General features: G+C 49.1%; 1 protein-coding gene across 1 annotated transcript in view; it reads left to right on the top strand.

Annotated features, from left to right (window-relative positions):
* LOC138487500 (uncharacterized) overlaps nucleotides 1–25,826 on the top strand; it is a 664,822-nt gene that overhangs the window by 198,020 nt on the left and 440,976 nt on the right. The window contains exons 5-7 of the mRNA XM_069614007.1: nucleotides 4,160–4,247; nucleotides 8,111–8,991; nucleotides 20,639–20,696. Of these exons, the coding sequence (XP_069470108.1) occupies nucleotides 4,160–4,247; nucleotides 8,111–8,991; nucleotides 20,639–20,696 (1,027 nt within the window). The remainder of the gene's footprint in view (nucleotides 1–4,159; nucleotides 4,248–8,110; nucleotides 8,992–20,638; nucleotides 20,697–25,826) is intronic.

Below are 25,826 nucleotides of genomic sequence, written 5' to 3' on the forward strand. Positions count from 1 at the left end.
CAATGTGATAGTGTTTCTTTTCTTACCAGCGTTCTATGAAAACTAGGGCTTCCAGTTCTCAATTAATTCTGGTTACTTTGTAGCAATTGTCATAGAGCAGCAAAGATGTGTTCCAAAACCGAGCCTCACGGCTCATCCACAGGAATCCATTTGGGTGCTCCGTTTGAGGGCTCATTTACAAATGTACAGATCAGCGATAGCGATTATCCAAGAAGCCGCAGTTGATGACCTCAGTGTTTTAGAAGGAAAATGATCTAAAACCAAAAATGGGAATCCACAAAATCGGGGCTAAAGTACAGAAAAAGAACCCACCACGCCGGCACCACCAGCCACGTTATGCCTCATGGAAAATCTAATATCAAACCATACATTTTGCCTTATCCTTTGCTGTAAACATGTTAAGATTGGAGGGCTGTTGCCATTATTGATTGTTTATGATTTGGCGGTTTCTCGAACCGAGGGTGCATTACCTCTTTTCATGGCAATTTTAGTTCACCACTGCCAAGTACGTTGCTTGTTAAAATTGTGGCCTGCAGTGTCCAAATTGCAAAATTCAAAATGAAGGTGTTTGAACTTAACAAATATGCAGTTTATTTTGATGAAGTTCCCCACCACTTGACTCTTACCATATGTCCCAAGTTTAGGGCCTCCATCGGTGTACTTGAGCTGCCTCGAAACTGGAAACCGTAGTGGCGGCAATACAAACTGGCCCAACCAGCATCGGTGCAATAGAAATACACCATTGAAAACTACATCTCTGGTCTCCAAAGCGACCCACCGCTAAAGATGACTGAGCAGGCATCTCTCCATAAAGAAACCTCTTCATACAGAGTATTGGACGTATGACCCAGGAACCACACTGCAAGCCATTATATGCATGTTCACTCTGCTTGCTTCTGCCCTCTCTGTGGATAGCTATCCGGCACATTGCCCACTCCAGACAGGGGGCCAGCCTGCACTACACTTTGAGTCCTGTTGCTCAGCTGTCTTGGCTCTTTCATCATTCCGAGGTCTGTACACTGAGTACTGTTATAGTGGATAGTGGTAGGGCATGCTATTGCAGTGCTTCGTGTGGGAGAAATCTGATATTAACTGCCATATTGGAAAACAAATTCTTCTGTTTTTATTGTTTTGAAGGGTTATGATTGCCAGCGGTCCCTGAAGACCGATGCATTGCCATCTCGCCCTGTTGAGGTGACCCTGCAGTGGTTTCTTTCTGAATAACTTTGTATTGCTTTTTATGCTGTGGCATTGCTGACGTCACTTTGTTGCGTTAAAACAAATCAATGTAAATTGACAAGGGGGATAGATTAGAGGTGATAAAGCGGTAGGAAGTGAATCAGTTATTGGACAGTGCATTGCAGTTTTATTACTGTCACAGGGCTCGGAATTAAGGTAGGATAAGCAGGAGCTGAAAGCAGCTCCTGGGTGTCCAGCATTAACCAGTAACCAGGAGCTACCACTGGGGAACAAGAAGCTAGCGCATAGCGTTCCACAAACCGAAGTTCCAAATAACATGGGCACCTAATTGTGTACATTATTCATGACCCCTTATGCTTTAAAGATGTTCCAAACACATAGTTACATTCAGATAGGTGTGTTTGTTCGACATCAGTTGGCCTGGCAGCCAAAAGTAGCTCCGGGTCTATGTTCATGTCACACTAACCAGGCGCTTCTAGGGTGCAAGCGGGAGTTAATAGCTCCCAGCTCCCCTCAATTTCGAACCCTGAATGTCATACCACAATAACCGTAAATGAAAAGTGCCGTCCGCCTCAGAGAAAAGTAAGCTGATTTAACAAAAGTGGGCTTGGCAATATTGACACTAAGTAAAAATATTCCCCCAAAATTTAATGGCATTATTAATTACCTATATGCCTCAGATATATTTATTTAATAGTTTTGTTTTTATAACGCGCCTTTTACCGTACCAGAATTCGGTTTGTAAGCGCGGATCCGGGATTCGAACCTCTGGTGCTCTGCATGGTCTTGCTTCCAAGACCAGCTCGTTCGCCCCTGTGCTATCCTCCGTTCGCATCTATTACAAGGGCGAGTCAATAGAAACATTGTCAATGAGTGGATGCGCACTAATAATGCTGTCTGGTGAGCCCTGCTACTCTAAGATGCTGCATGTAAAATGCAATGGTCTAAAGCAGGGCTCTCTGCCTCACAGCCCAGCTGTTGGTTAGATTGGGAGCCTAGCGGTTAGATTCTTTAATCACGCGGTCATGCAGCACACAATTGACAGAAAAATAAATGGGCCAAGCAGAAGGGAAACAGAATAAGCACTTAAAGGCAACATGTGACAACTCCCTGCCCAATTTACACAGTTCAAGCAGCTTCTACAATATGGCTGACGCTGTGACCATTCTGGGGCATGGAGCAGCTGATTGTCACCAGGGCCCTTCTGCATGTCATTCTAAGTGCTCTGGCAGAGAGCTGTCGGTCTCTCTATCCAGTCCTAAAAAAAATAACCACTGCAGCTTTCCAAGAACATCAGTTCTCTCAAGGGAACCACTTGCGGGTCGGTCAACAGTTGGGGCCCGAGCATGTTGCCATCTTTATAACCCAGAGTCCACTCACAGCCTGCTATGGCGCATGTGCAAGGAAAACCTCTTCCCATCCCAGTATGTTCCCAAGCAACTTGACCCCCAAATAACACATTAGCACACGACCTGGAGTTTGGACTCGAGTAAGAGCAGCCCCACAGTAGGCCTGGGTCATAATGCCGTGGCAGTGGTGTGCTGGGATGGAGGGGCGTGTCCAGGTGACAAGGTCTGACAGGTCTTTCTTACCCACCAGCCCCCCGCCCCCCCCCCCGCTGATTGCCTCTCTTTCAGTGCATACTTTACCATTTGATGTGCTGTGTCTTGCTCCCCTGGCTCAGTTGCTTTCTACAAAAAAAGCTCCTTCAGGTCATTAGCAAATCTTCATACGAAGCACCTTATTCGCAGAAACTCTGCATCCCAGAACTGTCCTATATATTTAGAGACATATAAATAATTATTTCAGGCTCTCCAAATAAATCGCTCTTTCCTCGTCACATTTTAGAATAACAAATGTGCAATGTTCTCAAATCTAACATGCATCCTCAGTTCACACACACTGCATGCACAGCTGAACATTTTACTACATACATGGAAACAGAAATGACATTAACAAAGTTGCAGTCGCTGCACAGAATTTGATGGGCATATAAGCAGTGTGCAGGTATAGCTGATGGGTGCATATCACCTGCCAAATTGCTCCTGCCACTCCAACTTTACAGTACTTGCTGGACAGAGTCTGCGGTTCCACCAGTCACATCAGACTGGTGGATCTAGGGAAAGGCATTCGTGGGGACGCAGTTGTCCCACCTGGGGTTCCTTTCAGATCCTGATTTGCCCCCCTTACCATCTGCAAGGTATTGAAGCTGTATTGACCTCTACCCCCTTAGGAGTCCATCATCCCCTGTGGCACCGAATCTGCCTGCACCACTGAACAGGTGCCACTGAGTATGCGTGTGCATGCTGTGTGGGTATACAGCTTGGTGCACACTCGTGCACACCTAAAGCCAGAAGATATGACCTCACTTCAGGTATCCACACCTGCATGAACTGTGGGTGGTGCAGGAAAACTAAATCAGGGTGGGAGCCTGAAGGAGGCCACAGCACATCGAACGGTGAGCCTTCCTGGTCTAAGTGTGTGGGGCATGCCACCATGCACCACGCGGCTTCATATCTGCCAGCGATGCTCATGCTTCAGCATACACGTGGATGGGTTTTGCGAGAATGTTGGGATAATGAAGGTGGCTTGAGCCGGTCTGGCTCATTTCTTGAATATCACTTGGCTGGCCGGTTGTGGTCCACGTTGCAACTGGTGATGACCAGATGATTGACAATTAAATACAAGCGTTGCTATGGATTCAGGTGGGATGCATGTGGTGGCCATTTCATTATTAGTATTTGGTGACATGGGTTTTAGGGCAGGTCTCAGACTGTTTCCAGAGCTGCCCCTGTGTACGGTGAGGCCGGGTTCCGGTGTGGGTATCCGATGCAAATTTAACGATGGGTGTCCAGGGAGACCGGTGCTTGTGGCCATTAGTAAGGGGCTGTCATGGACAAGGCCGTCAGGGCATCTGGGGATTTGTAACTGGTTTCCCAATTGTATCCCCTGTCTATAGGTTGCCGACCGCGGGGGAGTCCAGCGGCAGCAGCGTCTCCATCTTGTCCCACTCGGACATCAGCTACGACAAGACGGAGGACTTCATGGTAAGTCTGAGTCAGGTGGAGAAATTGGAATGTCCCTCAATGGAGGCTATACCCTTCCGCCACCTCACCCCAAGGGCATTTAAGAGGCACATCCTATGTTATTTTATGTTCTTTTTATACTGCAGTCATCACCACTCTAGTGGTCAAATCATAACCCTTGTTGAGTGAAAAGAGCATCCGGATTCCCCCTCACCTCTTTCCGGCTCTCGCCTGGAGAGACCGAGCAGGTCTAGTTATATAGCTGATGGCCTCAATTAATGTTGAGGGCTGAAGTGGCGCCTTGCTTGTGTACGAATGACCAAGGAGAGTAGTGCACTCTCAACCCATCAGTGACTGCCCTCTGTGCCCCCTGCAAACTTACAACCAGCGTAAAGGTACATCCTCACATCATTAGACATCCCTCGTAACACGGTTCAATCGTCCTAAAATGACATCTTACATCATGCGCAACCTCACTCACCATAGCTGTTAACATTTGTTGCTGTTTGCTGAAGTGAATTGCTACATGATAATGTACTTCGACAAAATTACTTTGATGAGAGGGGGGAGTTATAGATGATTTTAAGGGTTGGAGGGCATAGGTAGGGTGGTTGGGCTTTGGGGTTGGTAGGGGGCTAAGGGAAGAGCAGTTGCGGGAAGGAGAAGCATGGGGTATGTTGCCCCCTTCTCTGATACCCCATCTCCCCACAGTGGGTGAGCGAGGGAGTGCCAGAAGGAAGGGGGAAACCGATTGTTATGATTTTTGCTGGCGTAGTAATGTATGCTGTTGTTGGGCTGCCTTAAAGCCTTGAAGGCGAAAAGCAGATGGAACGGAGGACTCACTACATGAAGGTACGATCCTTGGTGCTGCCCTGTACTTCTGCCACCAAATGCATATTCCTATAATATAGTATAGGGTGACCAGATGTCCTGGTTTTGCCGGGACCGTCAGAAAATTAGGACCCCTGAACCCCATCCCGGGAGTTTTTAAAATGTAAAATACATGTCCCGATTTTGGGAAAGGGAGGGTGGCTGCTGCTGTAATGCAACAATTCAAGCTGACATTTTTACATAACAAACTGTTTTGATAGCATCACCATTGTTAGAAACTCCGGGGTAGCCTCGAACCTCCAACCTTTTGAACTGGAGGTTCATTTCTAGGAGCTGCCACTAGGTGACGCTATAACACACATGGGCCCTCATTACAAGTCAGGCGGTGGACCATGGTGCTATTAGCACCATGGTCCATGCCGGATTCCGCCATGGTGGATGGCGGAATTACCGCCCCATTCCAAGGTGAGTGGGGCGGTAATTCCCCATTCACCATTTGCCCTTCCCCATTCCCATTTTTGCCCCATAAGGCATAATGGGGATGGGGAAGGCGCTAATTACGGCACCGTAAATTACGGTGCCGTAATTAGCACCAAGGTCGCTTAGCGCCTTGGACTTTAACGCCTGCAAAAAGCAGGCGTTAAAGTGTGAATCAGGCGTTAAGGGTTAACGGCGCCGACGGCGCCGTTAAACCCTTAACGTCTGACTTGTAATGAGGGCCATGGCCTGTTAACTCAAACAGCCAATTCTATATTTGAGTAGTGATTTCATTTTCTTACAAAGGATGAGTGCAGATACTTTCAGCATACCTGTCATAAGGACCACCTATATTGCAGGCTAACAAGTATTATTAGTCATGGCAGTTTGCAAAACCTGTATAAAAGCCTGTAAATAATGGTCTTATTACAGGCTAGCTTTGGCATCGAGTCTGGCCTGTAATAGGAAATGCCATCATTACTGCACTGTGATCAGTTGCCGCAGCTGGTGTTGATGTTGCAATGCCTGCTTTTTGATCCAGAGAAGAGCAGAATCCCTGCTGCCACTGCAGCACTTAAAGCCACCACAATCTTTTCAAATTCCTTTCTTGAAAAATCGCTTTCTCCCCTCATTTCTGTTACTACACTTGCACGATCCAAATTGTTGCACGATCCGAATTGTCTCACGATCTAGTAGGAACATTACAGTTTGTCCTCTTCCCCTGCTCATCCCTTCCCTACACTCTGCCCCCTCTTTCTGGTACTGCACTTGCACAATACGCACTGTCTCACGACCTAGTAGGAACACTATTGATTTTGTTTCCCTCCCATGTACCTTCCCCTCCCTTGTTTTGATGTGCCTTGAAACACCATTTTGCTGTAGAGGCGCATTATAAATACCCAATAAATAAAGGAACTGTTCATGGTAGTATTTTTATTTTATGCACAGCTGGATGGCAACGCACTGAGCACGATTATATCTACACATTTGTAGTATGCAGTCCCTTGAAGTCAAGGGTCTCTGGCAAGAACGATATACAAGCAGGGACCCACTGGTGCCCACCAAGCAGGTAACTGATCTCCAACGTCCTGGGTGTAGCACTGGGGAACGTATCGGTGTGCAACCTCTAACGAGAACAAAGAGGGTCCACCGCACCAAGGAATTGTCACAGAGAAGAACCGACAACACTAACCAAAGCAAGAATCTGCAAGCAAATGAAACCGCTCATTCTCTTTCCTTGGCTGGTGCCCCCCTCTGGAACAGCCTCCCTGTGGCTCTGAAACTTGAGCAGAACCCTCTCCGGTTCCGGAAGCACCTCAAGACCTTCCTCTTTGCTTCTGCCTTCTCTCTTCCGCTACCCTGCTGATCTCCTGTCTGATACTGCACTGTTCACCTGGTTACCCTCTGAAATCGGGCCTAGGTCCCTGCCCGCCCAGTTGCACTCCTGCACTGCCTCCTGGCATCCCCTGCACTTGTGGTTTGTATGTGCAACCCTACAGTCCCCTTACCTGCACTTATTATTCACGTGTTGTCTGCACTTGTCCCATGTCTGGCACTTACCCATCCTCCCCTGCCACTGCTACCTTTTCCCCTCCCCTATCCACTGCACTCGCGCGATCTCAATGTGACTAGGCCTAGTAAGATCATTGTCGTTGTCCTCCATCTTCCTCCCCCCCCACATTGCCTCATCGCGCCTTGAAACACGTGTATAGGCACGTTATAAATGCCATATCATGAGCACCACACACCTGCCCGACACATGTCCCCACTCCTACATCTAAATCCAACCGCAGAACAAGCCCACGAGGGTTCAGACCAAACCCAAAAGCATGCACCCAAGTGTCAGTACCAGCCAAGCTATCAAGAACCACTAACACCACCTGCACTGCAACAACCAAAGCATGCATCAGCGTCCAAGCTCTCATATCCAGACAGGGAGAAATCTACCAAGAACAAAGAGGGTCCAACTGAGCCACCGCACCAAGGAATTAACACGGAGAAGAACAGACTACTCTAACCAAAGCGAGCATCTGCAAGCAAATGCAACCGCTCGTGAGCACCACACACCTACCCGGTGACATGCCCCCTCTCCTACATCCAAATCCATCCTCACAACCAGTCCATGAGGTCCCCTGTTACCTGCACTGCAACAACTAGGGCATGCATTGAATGTTTGTAACCTCACCCATCTTGCCATACCAGGCTGAAACACACTCCGAGCACTCAAAAAACACCATCACAAACACACAACATGGGTCCAACATTGTCTTCTCTCACACTTTCAAACGCTCTAGTCCTCAGAAGTGCTGACTGCCTTCACTATACAGCACTCCAACCACCGGGGCTATGCATCACCTGTGCAACCTCACCCAGTGTGCCATATATCACCTGTGCAACCTTGCCCAGCCTGCCATACATCACCTGTGCAACCTCGCCCTGCTTGCCATGCATCACCTGTACAACCTCGCCCTGCTTGCCATATATCACCTGCACAACCTCTCCCAGCTTGCCATGCATTACCTGTGCAACCTCGCCCAGCTTGTCATGTCATACATCACCTGTGCAACCACACCCAGCTTGCCATACATCACCTGTGCAACCTCATCCAGCTTGCCATACATCACCTGTTCAACTTCAACAAGCTTGCCATGCATCACCTGTGCAACCTCGCCATGCTTGCCATGCATCACCTGTGCAACCTCACCCTGCTTGCCATGCATCACCTGTGCAACCTCAGCCTGCTTAAATGCATCACCTGTGCAATCTCGCCCAGCTTGCCATGCAACCTCGCCCAGCTTGCCATGCATCGCCTATGCAACCTCGCCAAGCTTGCCATGCATAACCTGTGCAACCTCGCCCAGCTTGCCATGCATCACCTGTGCAACCTCGCCCTGCTTGCCTTGCATCACCTGTGCAACCTCGCCCAGCTTGCCATGCATCACCTGTGCAACCTCGCCCAGCTTGCCATGCATCACCTGTGCAACCTCGCCCAGCTTGCCTTGCATCACCTGTGCAACCTCGCCCTGCTTGCCTTGCATCACCTGTGCAACCTGGCCCTGCTTGCCATGCATCACCTGTGCAACCTGGCCCAGCTTGCCATGCATCACCTGGGCAACCTCGCCCTGCTTGCCATGCATCACCTGTGCAACCTCGCCCTGCTTGCCATGCATCACCTGGGCAACCTCGCCCAGCTTGCCATGCATCACCTGGGCAACCTCGCCCAGCTTGCCATGCATCACCTGGGCAACCTCGCCCTGCTTGCCATGCATCACCTGGGCAACCTCGCCCAGCTTGCCATGCATCACCTGGGCAACCTCGCCCAGCTTGCCATGCATCACCTGTGCAACCTCGTCCAGCTTGCCATGCATCACCTGTGCAACCTCGTCCAGCTTGCCATGCATCACCTGTGCAACCTCAGCCAGCTTGCCATGCAGGATGCAGCCATGGGTGAGCAACGGTAGGCAAGCAGAGGTTGGACACCTCTCACAACATATCAACATGGGTGAACACACATTCGATGAGTGACCTCACATGCACTATGACAGGAACCCACACAGCCATACACAGACACAGGGAGCACGTGGACAGGGCGCTACCAGACACCACAATGTAACTACTTATTTTAAAGGACAACATGTTTCATAGATGCATTTAATTTTATTAAACCGTTTTCCTGCAGCAGATTAGAAGCAGATTAGAAGCTGCATATTTCTTTTTAATCCACATTTATACTGCACTAATTATATATCAACAACTGGAAAACCTCTTATACTGGAATAGGCAAGAGGCCAAGTATTAAAGGGGATGACCGTGTACGGCCTTGTACTATAAAGAATAAAATACCCCCTACCATATGTAAAAAGGATATTGCAAGTTATATTGATTGATTCGTTATTATGCATCTATACACAAGTGTTTCAAGGTAGGTGCAACCGGGCAGGGGTGGAGGAACAAAGGGAACATAAGACAAACGTTCTTATTAGACCTTGTGTCATTTAGATCGTGCAAGTGCACAACAAGAAGTGCAGGAGAGGGTACAGGGCAAAGTGCACTCAGAGCAGCAGGGCCCTGAGTTAAGTGCAAGGAAGACTGGGACTGCAGAGGGCAATCCCAGCCCGGTAGTGCAAGGTGGACCAGGCGGCAAGTGCAGGGGGGACTGTGCAGGGGGAAGGGGCTGGTGTCCAGTAAGACTCAGAGGACACAGAGCAGCCAGTCAGCAGATGGAGAGGGAGCGAGGAAGAAGAGGAGAAAAGGAAGGTCCTGAAGAGCTTCTGGAATTTAAGGCGATCTGGCTCAAGGCAGAGAGAGGCAGGGAGGCCATTCCAGAGGGAGGCACCTGCAAAGGAGAGGAATCTACCCCCCATTCTCTGCATGGAGAAGCGGCTCACCCACAGAGTATTAGAAGTAGACGAGCAGAAGGGTTCTAGGAGGAAGGTACTTGGGCTCAGAGAGTTGATGGAAGTGAAGGCCACGGCCCCAGAAATCTTTGTGGACGATGCAGAGGGTCTTAAACTTGATCCTTGCAGCCACTGGGAGCCAGTGGAGGGATTTCAGGGCCGCAGAGATGCAGTCCCTGGGCCTAAGGCCAAGGATAAGTCTTGCAGTCCTGTTCTGGAAGAGTTGAAGTGTAGAGTTGGGCAGACTGAGAAAGAGGCTGTGGCAGTAGTACAGCCTAGAGGGAACTAGGGCTCCGGGGGCAGTGGGCCTCATTACGAGTTTGGCGGTCCGGAAATAAGGGTGCCTCTAGCAACGTACCGGCACCCCTTCCGGACCGCCAAACTAAGAGTTTGCTGGTAAGGGCACAGAACTCCTGGCAGGCCTCACCTGCCGGGAGTTCAAACTCCAACCAGCAGGACGGTGCTCAGTGACCGCATTCCCATGGAGTGCTATTGGACTCCACGAGAATGGGGAGTTACTGTTTTTTCAGGTGGCGGAAATAGTGTTAGGGGGTTGCCGATAAAACAGGCCGCCTATAAGCGGGTTTTACCAGCAACCCTGCAATGAGGCCCAGTAAGTTTCTGGGATAAGGTGAGAAAAGGGAGAATACCTCTGAGGAGGTACAGCTGTAAATGGACCTTCTTGGCAAGGTCCATGATGTGTGGAGATAAGGAGAGGGTGAAGTCGAAGATGACCCAAAGTTGTTTGCCTCACAAGAGGGTGAGGGCAGAGGGCCCAAGGAAGGCGGTGCAAGGAAGGCATGGTATCAAAGCAAAACAGACGCAAGTGATCACAGTTCAAGGGTGTTTAAACTGTAAATTGGATGAGATAAATGCCTAATCTAAACCTAAAGCTAAGATGGGAGCAAGCTACGACCATCAAATAATAATAAAACTATCTTATTATTATTTAATAATTATTATTATATGCGCAACCACAGTGGCACGGAAGCATCAGGCACAGATTGTGAAAACAGAAGTGATCCTTTAAGACAACTCAAGTGCTACATGATTATCTAAATAGGTGGGTCTTGCGTTTGTTTTTAAATTCTTCAATTGTGCCCGTTTTTTATTCTAGCTGGAAGGGCATTTCCTGCTGTCGGTGCACTTGACCAGAACGCTCCCTTTCTCATGAGTTCTAATGCAGTTTTGGGTATCTGGAGGTTCCTATCTCCATTTGAGCAGATTGAGTGGTTAGCTTGTTTGGCTTTTAGCCTATTAATTATATATGGAGGCGCATCACCAGCTAGGGCCTTAAACGTAATAGTTAGAAGTCTAAACTTCACTCTTTGTTCAGTCGGTAGCCAGTGCAGCATCCTTCTTACCTCAGAAACATGGGCGTATTTCTTTAATCCCATAAGGGCTCTTATCGAGCTATTCTGAACTACTTTAAGTTTATTCAGTTCAGTTTTATTTATACCGCTAAGCAGGGAGCCACGATAATCCAGTTTAGCCGATACAACAGCTCTAGCTATGGTTTCACATCCTGCTTGTGGTAATAAAGGTCTTATATGTGTCAGGAGGCGGATAGAATACGCAGAGGATGACACTAAGTTATTTACGTGATCCGACATGCTTAGTGATTGATCGAAGGTGACTCCAAGGATTTTTATTTTTTATTTAACTTGAATCACATGGTTATCAATACAAAAGGTTTGATAATCCAGTGACAGTTTGTTAAGCCTTTGTTTAGAGCCAAACAACATCAATTCCGTTTTACCTGGGTTCAAGGCCATGCCATTAGCATCCATGCATTTGCGGATTTACTTATATATTTCCGCAGTAGTCGTAGCATCCTGTCATAGATGCTTGACAAGGCGATGAGACACTGAGAATCATGAGCGTAGTTAGAAAAGCAGATATTCTTATTTTCCAAGTCATCAAAGAATGGAACTGAAAATACATTTTAGAGAATCAGCGATAATGCCACCCCTTGAAGAATTCCGTAGTTCAATGTTATTGGGTCTGTCAGCACTAAATTGCTGCAGACACAAGTTCTTCTTGAACCTAGGAAAGAGAACATCCATTTACTGGCATTAGTACTAAAGTTGGCTCTTTCCTCTTATCTGTCTGAGGAGTTGATGGTCCACCAAGTCGAATACCGCCGAGAGGTCCAAGGACATCAGCAGCATTGTGGAACCTTCACTGATTTTTGTCATCATATTGGATTTGAGTTCCAAAAGAGCTGTCTCTGTGCTATAGCCTGGGCGAAATCCTGATTGTCCATTATTAAGGATGGAGTGTTCGGTAATAAATTCAGCTAGTTGATCATAGTCCACTCTATCCATAATTTTTAAAATAAATGGATGGTTTGTGATGGGCCGATAGTTCTTTGCCTCACACAAGTCTAGGTCGGCTTTCTTTAGAAGATGAGTTATCCATGATCCCTTAATCCTACTAGGAACTACTCCCTCTCTAAACGAGGCATTGAAAATCTTTGTAAGGGATCCAATGAGTAACTCCAAGCATGCTTTATATAAAACGGCTGGAAATAGATCTCCTTTACAGGTTGATGGTTTTAATTTAGCAAGCACGATCCCGAGATCACCCTCTGATATGTTCTTAAATTTGAAGTCCGGGACAATTTTTGTTTTTTTATTAATGGTTCTGGCTGCCTCTGTGACTTTCATGGAGTCAGTTTCCTTCTTTTATTGTGGTAGTCTTGTCTATCATAGCATGTTGGATAGATGCACACCAGGCCTGGTTTTTGTCTATTTTATCTTGGTATATAGATGTTATGTTACGTTATTGTGCTTGTACCGCGCCAAAGCCCGTGGGCATCCAGTCGCCGAGAGACCGATACAGTGACGTAAACCTACCTGCAGGGGTTCGTACTAATTGAAAAGGTATGTTTTCAATTGTTTCCGGAAGGCAAAAAGGTCTTTTGTTTTACGCAGATGTGCAGGCAAGGCATTCCATGCCTTAGCTCCTTGGGTATGAAAAGCCCTTCCCAAGCCCTGAGATCGTTTCACCCGGTATTGTACCATTAAGGAGTCTTCTGCAGACCTTAAGTTTCTTTTCAGCTGGTAAATGCTAACAACGTCCTTTAAATAGACTGGTGCATTGCCAAAGATGCATTTATGGCAGATAGTTAGCAGTTTAAACTGAATTCTGGCTTCCACAGGGAGCCAGTACAAGTTTTTTCTAGCTGCGGTTGTAGGTTCTGAAAGCTTCATTTGAAAGATGATGCGGATGGCTTTATTCTGTATTTTTTGTAGTTCTTGGATATCAGCTTTACTTGCGCCACCTAAGGGTGCGTTACAGTAATCCACTCGTGGCAGAATGACAGCTCTCACAAGTTTAGTACGATTTTCGACCGAGACCAATGGTGCAACCTGCCTAAGCACTTTGAGATGATAATTAGTGCTAGTAGTGATGGCTGCAACATGGGCTTCGCAGTCAAAGATGTTTTCCATGAATGCGCCCAAGGGTTTTTACTTTCTGCACAACGTTAATATGGCTACCATCTATCCTGAAGCCAGTATACTCCTGGCCCAGCTTAATTTGTGCCTGATGCGAGCCAAATAGCATGAGCTCAGTCTTTGTGGCATTCAGGCAGAGCCAATTAGTGGACATCCACTGTTTTATCAGTTGGTACACCGCATCTACCATGTGTTGGTCCGCATCATGATCGCCAGTGATATCTAGCACCAGCTGAAAATCATCAGCAAGATGAACAAGATGCTTGTTTTTCCAGCTCTTTCAATATTGTGAAAATGTCCTTTGTATCATATTGGGCATCATGACTGCGTGCCTCGTAAAATGACTTTCTTGCATTGACTGCTTTTTTAAAAGTATAGGCAGCATCTGAGTATGTGGTTTTGTCGTGCTCTGTTTTAGTATATTTCCATTTATTTATTTATTTATTTATTTTTTTAAAACTTTTATTTTTATTGGCAGAGGTTCACAGGGTACAAACATCGGGACAACAAGCATATGAATCGAGTGGCTCGTAGAGCCGTCAACGGGCCACAATAACATCTTTACAACAATGACTGCAATATTGTACAAACAAAAGAGGAGGCTGGATAAGATCACAATGCATGGGTGGGTGCCGGGGATGGACAAGACCCCGTTGTGGCATCAGACAGGTTATTGAGATATGTGGTGAATTCACTCCAAATGTTCTTAGGACGAGAACGAGCAGGCAGCGTAGCCAGATAGTCCTCCTCGCAGTTCCTTGACCATGTGAGCATGCCCAACCATCTCTGAGGGGTCGGGGGAGAGGAACATCGCCAGGCCTGAAGTATACACTTCTTGGCAACCATGCAACTTATGTCTAGAAACTTTTTCAGGCGTTTAGTTTCCTCGGTGCCCCAAACCCCAAATAGAACTGCCAGAGGGTCGGGATCGACAGTGGTTTCAGTTACCGCACTAAGTGTGTTCATGACCCCTCCCCAGAAATCGGACAGCTTGTGACAGGACCAGAACATATGGAGGTGATCAGCATCTGTGGCCTTGCAACGAGGGCAAAGGCGCACCTCGGAGCGAGCAAACCCAGAAGTCCTGTGAGGTGTGTAGTATAGCCTGTTGAGGAGTTTATACTGCATGGCCCGAAAGCGAAAGTTGAAGGAGACTCTTTTGGTGTGGAGGCACATGCCATCCCATATCCCATCCGGTATCTCTAGACCCAACTCATCAGCCCATTTGTTGCGCGCCCCAAGGATCGGGGCAGGGGAGGCAACCTGCAGGATGTGATACAGTGATGAGACAACCCCCCGTGCCCCGCCCGAATTGGCAATGTACGCTAAAGCAGGGTCGTCTGGGGGTTCGTTTGGGAAGGAGGGCCACATAGTGCGGAACGAAGCACGAAGCCTGAAGTATTGAAGGGTCTCTAAGGGAGATTTGGTATGACCCGGCCTCCACGTCCGGGGATCTATAAATTTGCCCTCTGGGTAGAAGTCAGATAGTGCCCTATATCCCAAAGCCTCCCAGTGGCGGGTCAAGGCCACATCGTGCGTGGGTTCCAGGCCCGGGAAGGCCCACACAGGCAGCCACTTGTAATACGGAGAAGTCCCAGGCGACGGGCTTAGTATGTGTGACCAGGCGAATAATGTCGCGGCTAAGGGGTCAATGGGGGAGTCCGGTGCGTAGTGTCGGTGCAGCACTAGGGTCATCAGATTAATACCCGAGGATGCCAGCCGTTCCAGCTTGACGTGAGGGCGTCCCGGGGCGCCAGGGTACCAGTGGGTGGCATACTGGGCTTGGGCCGCGAACCAATATGTAGCCAGGTCAGGGGCAGCCATGCCCCCCCGCCTGTACGAGAGTGCCATGTCAGTCCACTTTTTGCGCACCGCACCAGAGTGCCAGAGGAACTGTGCGCAGAGTGTGTGAAGCTTAGTGAAGTATGCCCTCCCAGGCCACAGGGGCACATTACTAAAGGTGTACAGGAGCTTGGGGAGGAGGATCATTTTGATCAGGGACAGTCTACCCGCAAAGGACAATGGGAGAGTGCGCCATCGTGAAATTTTTTCTTCAACAGTCCGCGCTACAGCGGAGTAATTATCGGTGAGTAGGGTGGGTTTAGTGAGGGATACATGTACTCCCAGGTATTTAATACCGTTAGGGGCCCAGCGCAGAGGATATTCAGAAGCAGGGTGTGTAGTAATTTTCGTAAGCGGGAAGATCTCCGACTTGGAGTAATTGATCGTAAAGCCGGAATGTGTACCAATGCGAGTGATGTCTCTCAGTATGGGGTTGAGATGGGTAGCGGGATCCCTGATGTAAAGTAGGACATCATCTGCATATAGGGATATGATTTCAGGCTCCTCTATTAATCTTATACCTTTGCGAGAATGTCTCGAGCGCACATAGTCCGCCATCGGTTCAATCGCCAGTGCGAAGAGAATCGGCGAGAAGGGGCAGCCCTGCCGGGTGCCTCTGAAAAGCGTGAAGATCTCAGATGTAAGAGAGTTAACACGAACCCGCGCCACGGGGGAGGTGTACAAAAGTCTGATGAATCCTATCATGTTTGGACCAACACCCATTATCTCGAGGACCAGCCATATATACTTCCAAGAGACCATGTCAAAGGCCTTCTGGGCGTCTAACGTAACCGCCACAGCCTGGGCATCCTGGTCTATGCGGGACATGACATTAAACAGTCTCCTGATATTGTGGGAGGTGGACCTGCCCGGGACGAAGCCCGCCTGGTCCTCATGCACAAGGTGCGTCATTATCGGCAAGAAACGGTTGGCAATAATTTTAGCGAAGATCTTTGTGTCCAGGTTCATGAGAGAGAGGGGTCTATATGACCCACATTCGTCTTCCGGCTTGCCCGGTTTGAGCAACACCGTGATTACCGCTTCACGCATGGAGGGGGGAAGGATGGAGGTTTGTAGCGCCTCGTTCCATACCTCGAACAGACGAGGGGCCAGGACGGCAATGTGTTCCTGATAAAAGTCGGCGGTGAGGCCGTCGGGGCCAGGCGCCTTGCCTTTGGGCAAGTCGGAGATGGACGCTACTATCTCGTCTAATGTAATCGGGGAGTCTAACTGGTCCCTAGTCTGTTGGGAAATCTCCGTGGTAGGAGTTTGCCCGAGGAGTTCGCGCATATGTTGCTCGGCGTGTTCTGCGGGCTGGGAATAGAGGGAGCTGTAAAACTCAGTGAATGTCTCTAGTATTTTCGGGTCCGCCCATTGCACGTCCCCATTCCGATCCTTGATGAAGGAGACCTGTGTACGGCCCAATTCCCCCCTAGCCAGGGTCGCAAGCGTTTTCCCAGGTCTATCGCCCTCCCCATATCTCCTGGCGGCCTGTGGGCGACTGAAATAACGGACTTCGGAGGTGGCCAGTGTATTATATACTTGAAGTTCGTCAGAAATCTGGGCAAGAATGGAGGTGTCAGAGCCGGTAGTGGCGCGTTGCTCAAGTTGTTTCAATTTGGCCTCAGATTGCCCCAGGGCAGTTCTAATGGCCTTCAGCACCCCGGCCTCCCGGGAGATGGACATGCCCCTTATATATACTTTGAAGGCCTCCCACCTAACCGCTGCGGTCGTGTCCTGGAGAGAGTTAAGTTCGAAGAACGACTCGATATCCGCTAGTATTTCGGCCTTAAACACGATGTCCTTTAGGGCCTCAGATTTAAAACGCCAAGTGCTGACCGTTGGAGCAGTAGTGCCTAATTTCAGGGACAATGTGATTGGGGCGTGGTCCGAGAGCGTGCGGGCCAAAATGCCCGCGCCCTCCACTCCGCCCATTACCTCACCGGAAACAAGAAACAGATCTATCCTGGACGAGCTGTCGTGTACAGACGAGTAATAGGTATATTCGCGTTTCTGCGGGTGGAGAGTCCTCCAGGCGTCACAAATGGTGAGGGATTTCATGTGACCCCGTAGCCTGCGCGCCGCGCGGGAGACTGCCCTAGGAGTCGTGGATGTTCTGTCCAAGACAGTGTCCAATATCAGGTTTAGGTCTCCTCCCCATATAATGTGCACTCCCACATAACCCAGAAGTATGGTGGCTATTGCGTCAAAGAATTCCGGTGAGTCCACATTGGGGCAGTAAGTGTTGACAAGCAGGTATTCCCTATTGACCAATGTACAGTGTAATATAACGTAGCGACCTTCGGGGTCGATGTAGCTTTTATGAAGTCCAAACTTAATTGATTTGTGGATAAGCGTGAGAACCCCCCTGGACTGCGTGGAGTAGGAAGTGAAAAATCTGGCGGGACCCCAGGATGGGGCAACTGCCCTTGGTATCAGACCATTGGAGTGTGTCTCCTGCAGTAGCAGGATCCTAGAGTTATGCCTGTTGGCATACGCCATGATCTTGCGCGCTTTGGTATGGTTGCTAAATCCTCGAACATTCCAGGACATTATGACAGTAGGCATTTTAATCGTAGCCATATTCAACCGCAGTATTCATCCTCAGTGAACATCCCAACCCAACTGGCAATGTGGGCCTCCGTAGTTAAAACAGCATGCGCGCTTGCGCCCCGCCAGCATGCGCCCAGTGAAACCTCGTGTGCCTTTTGAGAAAACAACCCCCTTCCCACCCCCCACCCGCACCACTAACCGTGAATCAGCAGTGTACCCATCACCCACCCTTAGCCGCCCGACATTAGGCCAACCACAACCTGGCCAGAACCCCCCAAGGGCCCAACAGGGGCCAACCCATAACAACAGAACAGAGAAAAACAGTGCAATCGCAATGGGGTGCGCCGTTGCCACGCACTAGCACGCCTAGAGCCAGCGGCTCTGTTACCAAACAAACAGTATCAGTGGACTCCCAGCGCGAGTCCCCGCCCACAAGCGGAAATGTGGGGACCACACGCAAGCCCCTGCGGCCCCGCAGCCACCAGACCAGTGTCAACAAACGAATAGCATCTACCCCATGTGTCCCCTGAGTGGGGAACTGGAGCGGTCTTAATGAAGTGGGGGTCTCGCAGTAGTGCCGCTTAGGGAGGAAAACATGACAGTTGGGCAGCTAAACCTCACAATGTTGGACCCATGTACAGCGGCAACCCAGACCAAAGGAGGAGTAGGGCCCCGGCATCCCAACCCGGGCAATAACGAGTGCATAGACCATCACAGTGAGATAGCGTAATTACAAAGACAGCAAATGCAGCGAATAAACCCTTTCCTCGACATTCCCTCAGTTCTCATCAGCAAGGCCCTGGAGCGGTATCTCCATTTCAATAAATTTCGCCGCCTCTTCAGGGATGGTGAAGAAAAAGAGTTTGCCCCTGTGGGTGATTTTGAGTCTGGCAGGAAATAAAATGGCATATGGGACTTTGCGCTCCCGAAGCATCTTCTTGACGCCAAGGAACTGACGCCTTTCCTGCTGCACAGCCACTGAGAAATCCGGGAAAATTCGAATAGTGTTAGACTCCAAGCGCAGCTCACCCTTCTCGCGTGCCAGGCGGAGAATGAGGTCTCTGTCCCGGTAATTGAGGATCTTGGCTATAATGGGCCTGGGGATATCGCCAGGCTTGGGGCGCGGGGACAAGGCACGGTGAGCTCGCTCAACAGTGAAATAAGGGGAAAATTCCGGGTCCCCAAGCAAGTCCTTAAGTAGGCGCTCGACCGCCTCCTCCATACGACCCTTCAGGGCGGTTTCGGGAACCCCAATGATGCGTAGGTTGTTCCTACGGGAGCGGGATTCTAAGTCGTCACATTTGGCCCTTACGCTCTTCATGTCACGCGACAAGGCAGCCACAGTGTCCTGTAGTGTGTGTAGGTCGTCTTCGTTGGTCGAAATCCGATTCTCGGCCTCTGTAATTCTGGAGCCAGCCTGATCGACACGTGTTTTGAGCGAAGCCACATTAGCATTGATGTCGTCAAGCTTCTCATGAAAGGAGGCGAAATTTTTTGCCATCGATTCCATCATGGCAGTAAGATCAGGGGATGGAGCCCCGGGGCTCTGCTCGATATCAGGTTCCTCTGGCGTAGTTGATGCGTGGCCCCCCTCGGATCGAGGGACCGCTTTGGTAAATTTGTCCATGGCACCCCCTCTAGCGCCGCTCTTGGAGCGATTCGACATGGTCGACGGAAGAGAATGAGAGGGAGATGCAGAGCGAAGAGTAGCCAGATGTAGCGGCCCGTTCTGCTACGGGCACGTAGGAGGTGGCCAAGTAGGCCTAGGTTGGTAAAGCCCTGAGCCGGGAGACGATATGCGTGGGAATTGAAGATATGAAGCCAATGCAGGGCTCAGCAGAGGGACCGGCAGCCCACCCAGCACAGACCCAGTGATGGACTCCGCCAAGGCGAGCAGCGCGTAGTCAATAAGAGGTTGGGGCGCTGAGAGGGCGAGATGTGCGGAAGAGATGCCGCGGAGCCAGTGGAAACGGTCCGGTGCGGTAAAGTTCGCCGCCAGTGGCGGGCCCGGTTAACGTGGCGAGGATCAAGCAGGACCAGGGAGGCGGGGGTCCGTTAGGTGTGGAGCAGGACGCCCACCCTAGAGGAGGTGAGGTGCAGCGTAGGCCCAGGAGCGGAGTGAGGTCCCCATGCAGCCCCAGCAGCGATCCATACATCCAGGCCTCAGCTGGCCATCCCGCCGGGAAGAAAAATACAGTCACCCCCGGATCTCACCTCGCAGTTCGCCGCACAACCGGTCAGGTCCAGGCAGGGCCGCCGCAGCACGCCGGACCTCCAGCAGCCCCCCGGGAGCGGAGGGAGAGGTCGCAGATCCGTGGGTCGCCCTCAGGGTCCGCAGCCGGGCGGGGAACGATCGCGAGCGGGCCCGCCAGCACACTCCCTCAGCCGCGGCCCGACGGCCGGCGCAGCAACGTTCCTCCCCCCGGAGGGGCGGGCAGGCGGAGATGGTTGTAACTCCGGGCCAGTGGCGTAGAGGAGCCGCGCCTAAGACGCAGGCACGATCCAGCAGCAAAGTGGGCGGCGGCGAGCGCCGAGTCGGGGCCCGAGAGACTCGGGAGACGAACGATGGCACAGGCCGCGCCGCCGCCCGCGTAGTTCGTGGGTGGATTACGGGTACCCGGAGTCCGATTTCTTCCAGAAGTTGGTGTGGAGAGAGCCCCCAGCAGCAGCCGTCGTTAGTGCGAGGCAGGGTACCAGGATCAGGCAGGGAGCCGCAAATGTAATCGGATAGGTGGCGGCTAGGCGTGGAGCTCGAGCGCTAAGCGGCCATCTTGCAGGCTGCTCAACAGCGCCCCCGTATATTTCCATTTATATAATGCTTTTCTTTTTATGATTCTTTGTTGTTTTAAAGTTTCCGTGAACCAAATGTTCTTAATATGATTAGTCACTTTGTCTTTTTGGAGGTGCCAGTACTAGCAGTTTCTAGTCAAATAAAAAGGGCCTATACTAAAAAACCTATTGCCAAGCCTTACAGCTATACTACAAAATAGTGAGGGATAATGTTCACAAGAACAGAAAGAAGTGTTCACAAAATGATAAGTCAGGATGTTATGGCCGCAATCTCCCTTCCCCACATTTGTAGCATGGGACAAGGCGAGACACTTGAGCACAGCACAATCCTGGGCTTCTGGCACAAGGTTCCTTTTCTCTATATCGGGGCCATCTGTGCCCAAGTCTCCTTCATCCAAGTCTCTTGCTTCAGAGAGGGCGTTCCCCTCAGCCAGGTGCAAATGCCAGTTTCACAATTCCCTCAGTTGGGTTCACACTTTCCACAATTAATACATTTTACGTGTCAAGGGCTTTCGATTGTACAAGGGGTTTGGCTTGAACCTTGTATGACCACTTTGACACCTTACGCCAGCCTTCTCTATTAGCTCTTGGTACTTGTAGTTTCACTATATTCCAGTTCAATACTTTCCTTGTTCAAGAGAGTGGTACCAGCCTGAGACCTTCGAATGAGTGCCCACATGGCACTTGACCACTCCATCTTTGGTACCAAATTGTTCACAGAAAACCTGTGTTAATCTTCTTAATGTTGCCACTGCAACCTTGAGTCTAATGCAGTTCGGCCCACTATCAGGTTCTTCTGATTCACCGGCTGTGCTGAACTTGGTGTTTCTTTTGCCACTGGAGTCCAGGACGGTACCACAATGGCAACCACGTCTCCCACCCTGGCTATCAGTGCGGGAGGGTTCCATGTGCCACTGTCATCCATCACACCACTCTCCAGCTGCGATTCCTGGTCTTATGTTTCTTTCATCAGAGGCTGAGTGGGTCTGGGTTCAAAAGGGCAAGGGCAACCACCTCTTTGGCATCCTTTCAGGTCTCGTCACCTTTCTCCTCCATTTGAACTGCCATCATGGAATAGCTGCTTCCTCATGCATCCGGCCTTGCTCAGTGCGTGCTCTTGTGCTCGCCTTTTATCCCAGTGGGGAAGGGAAAGGGCGGTCGGGTTTGTGTAGTTGTCGGCAGTCTCCTGACTCTGCATGACCCTTTTGTTGGGACATGTCGGGTAAACGGCTCTGGTATCGGTCCATTGTCGCTCACGGTGTGAGAACATGTTTGTGTTGTAAAAGGGGGGGTAGAGTTTTTAGGTATTCTACTGGGCAGGATGAGGAAAAGGGGTCATAAGGAAGGGGATACTGTGTCTCACCCTTTGGTGTCCCCCTTCCATGCTGCAAAGACCCCCCATCCAGGTGGTTCTCCCACACTGGTCCACCCCCGGGAACTGGACCCAATAGCGATGGCCGTGTCCTGGCCACCTGGATGAGTTCCCTGGGGACTAGCGGGTGAGAGAACTTCATATTTCTCACAGCGGCCAGTGTGAGAGTGGAAAAGTGGGAGTAGGGTTCCCAATGAGAAGGATCTCAGCCTTACTAGCATTAAGGCAGAGATAGTTAGAGGCGCACCATGCTTGAATAGCAGATATAGCATGAACAAAGAGTTTTGTCCTTCATTCAATTGCTCGATCTGTCCCTCGGAGGAAAGTTTCTACACAGCTCTGTGATTTCTTTCAGAATAGATTTCCACCTGGATGATAATTCCTTCTAGGATCACCTTCAAGTTTGCAGTATTTCTTGTATCTCTTAAGAAAGTTACTACGTCTGTGTGTCTTCCAATGAGATGTGGGTATTCTTCAATTGGACAAAAGAACACCACACTGACCAGTCATGTGCTGCGTCGGTTGATAGGGGCATTTGTGGTTTCCTCACTGAACTCGGGCAACTTCAAAAACTCTTCAGTGATGATTATGAGAAATCTTCTAATACGTTTCTCATTGTCAGGATCCTGTATATATGTTTAGTTTAGTTACAAGTTACATACATAGTTATACACAGGACATATAATTACAAGGTAGTACATAGAAAAGGCATAACTAATAAATTGGTATGCACTACAAAAGTAGAAGGACATGGCAAATATATACAGAAAAAATATACAAAGAATATACACAGGCATGTACTTGTTTAGTGATCATTTGCCTTGAGCCAGTTGATATAACTAAGTCTAAACCTTGGGTAAGGGCGTTGTTTTGAAGAATTTGGATTTTTTGGGTGATAGCTTTGTTGGCGCCAATATATAGTGCATTACAGTAGTCGAGCCTCAATAAGATCAAGGCTCTGGCTAGGGTAATGCAATTATCATCTGATAGAAAGGGTTTGCCCGTTCTGATCAGCTTGCATGTGTATGCAGTGGCTGAGGCCAGGGTGTTAACTTGTTTAGTAGAGGATAAGGTGGAATCGAGGTAGAACCCGAGTGTTTTCACCTCTTTGGCCACCCTGATAACATTGCCATCGATGATGAATGATGTGTAGTTGGGTCCTAGTTTTTTTATATTAGCATGTGTACCTAGTATGATGAGCTCCGTTTTTTCATCATTCAGGCATAGACCATGGATAGCCATCCATGCCTGGATGATGAGATACACCTTGTTCACCAAGGCCAAATACTTTTCGTAATCCCCGGAAAGAGGGGGGAGAATCTGAGTATCATCTGCATAGTTAGTGTAGGTGATACCAAGAGAATCCAGATCATCAAAAAGGGGCTTGGTGAAAATGTTGTACAAGGTGGGGAAACACAAGATCCTTGGTGAACACCGCATGTGATGGGGATAGGGTCTGCTGCTGCTGAGGGCGAGAAGACTGTCATAGTTCTGTCACTAAGAAAGGACTCAATCCAGATGATTGCCTCTTTAGAAAAGTTGGCAGCTGTGTCTAGGTGTCTGCAAAGGATCTTGTGGTCTACCAGGTTGAATGCGGCTGAGAGGTCTAATAGTAAAAGGAGGGCTGTTTTCCCTTTGTCTCTCAGCTCATCTACCTGTGCTTTCAGGTCAATGAGGGCTGTCTCAGTTCTGTGTTGGGGTCGGAAACCTGATTGACGGGCTCCTAGGAGTTGATGCTCTTCCAGAAATGTTTGGATCTGGAGATAGGCCACTTTGTCGAGGATCTTGAGCAGGAAGGGTATGGTGGTGATAGGGCGATAATTAGTTGGAATTAGCGGGTCTAGGGTTTGTTTTTTTTAGTAATGGGAGCACCCATGATTATTTAAGATTGGCTGGGACGATTCCTGAGGCGAATGAAGCATTAATCAGCTTAGTGATGAACGGTGCAAGATCTCTCCTGTTGCGCCTTTAATAAGCTGATCCGGGCAGAGGTCACCCTGGCAATTTGAAGGCTTGAGTGATAGGATTACTTTCTCAGCCTCAAGGGTAGTCATTTTGGAGAAGTAGAAACGGGGAGGTTAGGTTAGTTAGAATGTCTTTAGGGGGGGCATTGGCGGCAGTGAGGTTGGGTAGGTGGTTGATGGAATGTTTTTTTGGAGATATTTTGTTTTGAAGGGTAGTTATTTTATTCGTTAGGGCCTGTTGTATCTCAGAGCACCACGTTTTGTCCTTGGTGCAAATTTCAGGTGTAGTGATGGAGGATTCAAGTTCTTTGAGTATGGAGAATAGTTCTTTGGTGCTGGAGTTGGCCTTGGAGATGCGTTTGTTATAAGAGTTACGTTCTCAGAGGAAGATTTCTTTTTTGTATTGCGATGAGATCTCTGAGCTTTATTTGATTTGGCAGTGGTTGGGAAGAGTCTCCATGTAGTTTCACAACTCCTCTTTAGTAGTCTTAAGGTCCTTGAGTTGGGGGGTGAACCATTTATTGATGTGTGCTTTAGGTTTGCTAGTTCTGAGTTTCAGGGGTGCAATGCTGTCCAGTGTGGTTAGCATTATTTTGTTGTATTCCTTCACAAGTATGCTTGGGTTGAGGTTGTCGTCTAATCGATTTAAGGTGTGTAGCATAACTGGTATTACAGTGTCTCTGGTTATATTTATTTTATTTCTGGTTGGACAAGGGGGGTGCTGGGTATTGTGGGCAGGAGTGGTCTAGTAGTGAGGCGTGAGAAGGACAGGAGAAAATGGTCAGACCAGGGATAGGGCGTAATTGCAGTAATATTGGCAATGCAATTGTATTCTGCTACCCAGTCCAAGGTTCTTTCTCTAGCGTGAGTGGGCTCATTAACTTTTTGGGATAGTCCTAGTTCAGTTAGTGAGTTGGCTATAATTGAGGCCTGTTTATCAAGGGGGTCAATAAAACCTAGGTTGAAGTCGCCTAGGACTAGTCGTTGGGATGTAGTTTTAAGGTTGTCCGAGAGGAGGGTAAGGATGTCCTCCTCGAAGGTTCAATGGGCACAGGAGGTCTGTAAATGAGATGGATTGTTAGTGTTTGGGAGTCAGTTAGAGGGAGTTTGGCTGTAAGTGTTTCGCAAGAGAGTGTTATGGGTTTGGGCAAGTCTCCTAGCGAGAGTGGATTTAGTGATAATGGCAATTCCTCCACTTCGTGCATTCACTCTATCCTGTCTAATTATAGTGTAACCATCCGGGACAGCTACAGCAAGTAGGGGTCCTGCAGCCTCATGTAGCCAGGATTCCGTGATGGCTAGGAAGTCGAGATTGTTAGTTATTATTGATTCGGCAATGTCGGTAGCATGTGCTGTTAGAGACCTTGCGTTTATTAGTGCAGCTTTGATTTGAGGAGCAGGTTGAGATTTGGTGGTGGTGGCGGGTGATGGCCGTTGGTGGGGGCTTTTGGAGTTGTAAGCGATGTCAGGTTTAGTGGCGATAAGGTCTAAATGGGTAATCTTAGTATTAGTCTTATTGGGCGTTTTATAAGTAGAGTGGGCTCTAGTTCTGATGTTGACAGGAGATCATGATCTAGCAAGTGGGTTGTGTAGTCTGCTGAGGCGTGCGCAAAGTCTAGCATTTCTAGTCGCTAGGGTGCAGGGGGTGCTAGCGTAAACGTTAGTTCCGAGGTACCCTGGATTAGTAGTAGGTGCGGGCTTGGTACTTATTGGGTAGGGCATGGTTGCTAGAATTTGTAGAGTGGCAAGCAGGAGAGAGAGTAGGAGTAGGTTAGTGAGGTTCGTCATAAAAGTGGGCATTGTGATCAAGGGCTTGCTAGGTTAGTTGAGGTTCAGTTAGGTCTCTCTGGGCAGTCGTCGGGGCGAGTGAGCTAACTTTGTATAATACTGGGACACAGTGTGGCGCCGTCAGT

Source organism: Ambystoma mexicanum, chromosome 9 (assembly GCF_040938575.1).
Source record: "Ambystoma mexicanum isolate Mex_15411 chromosome 9, UKY_AmexF1_1, whole genome shotgun sequence".
Classification (NCBI taxonomy): Eukaryota; Metazoa; Chordata; class Amphibia; order Caudata; family Ambystomatidae; genus Ambystoma; species Ambystoma mexicanum.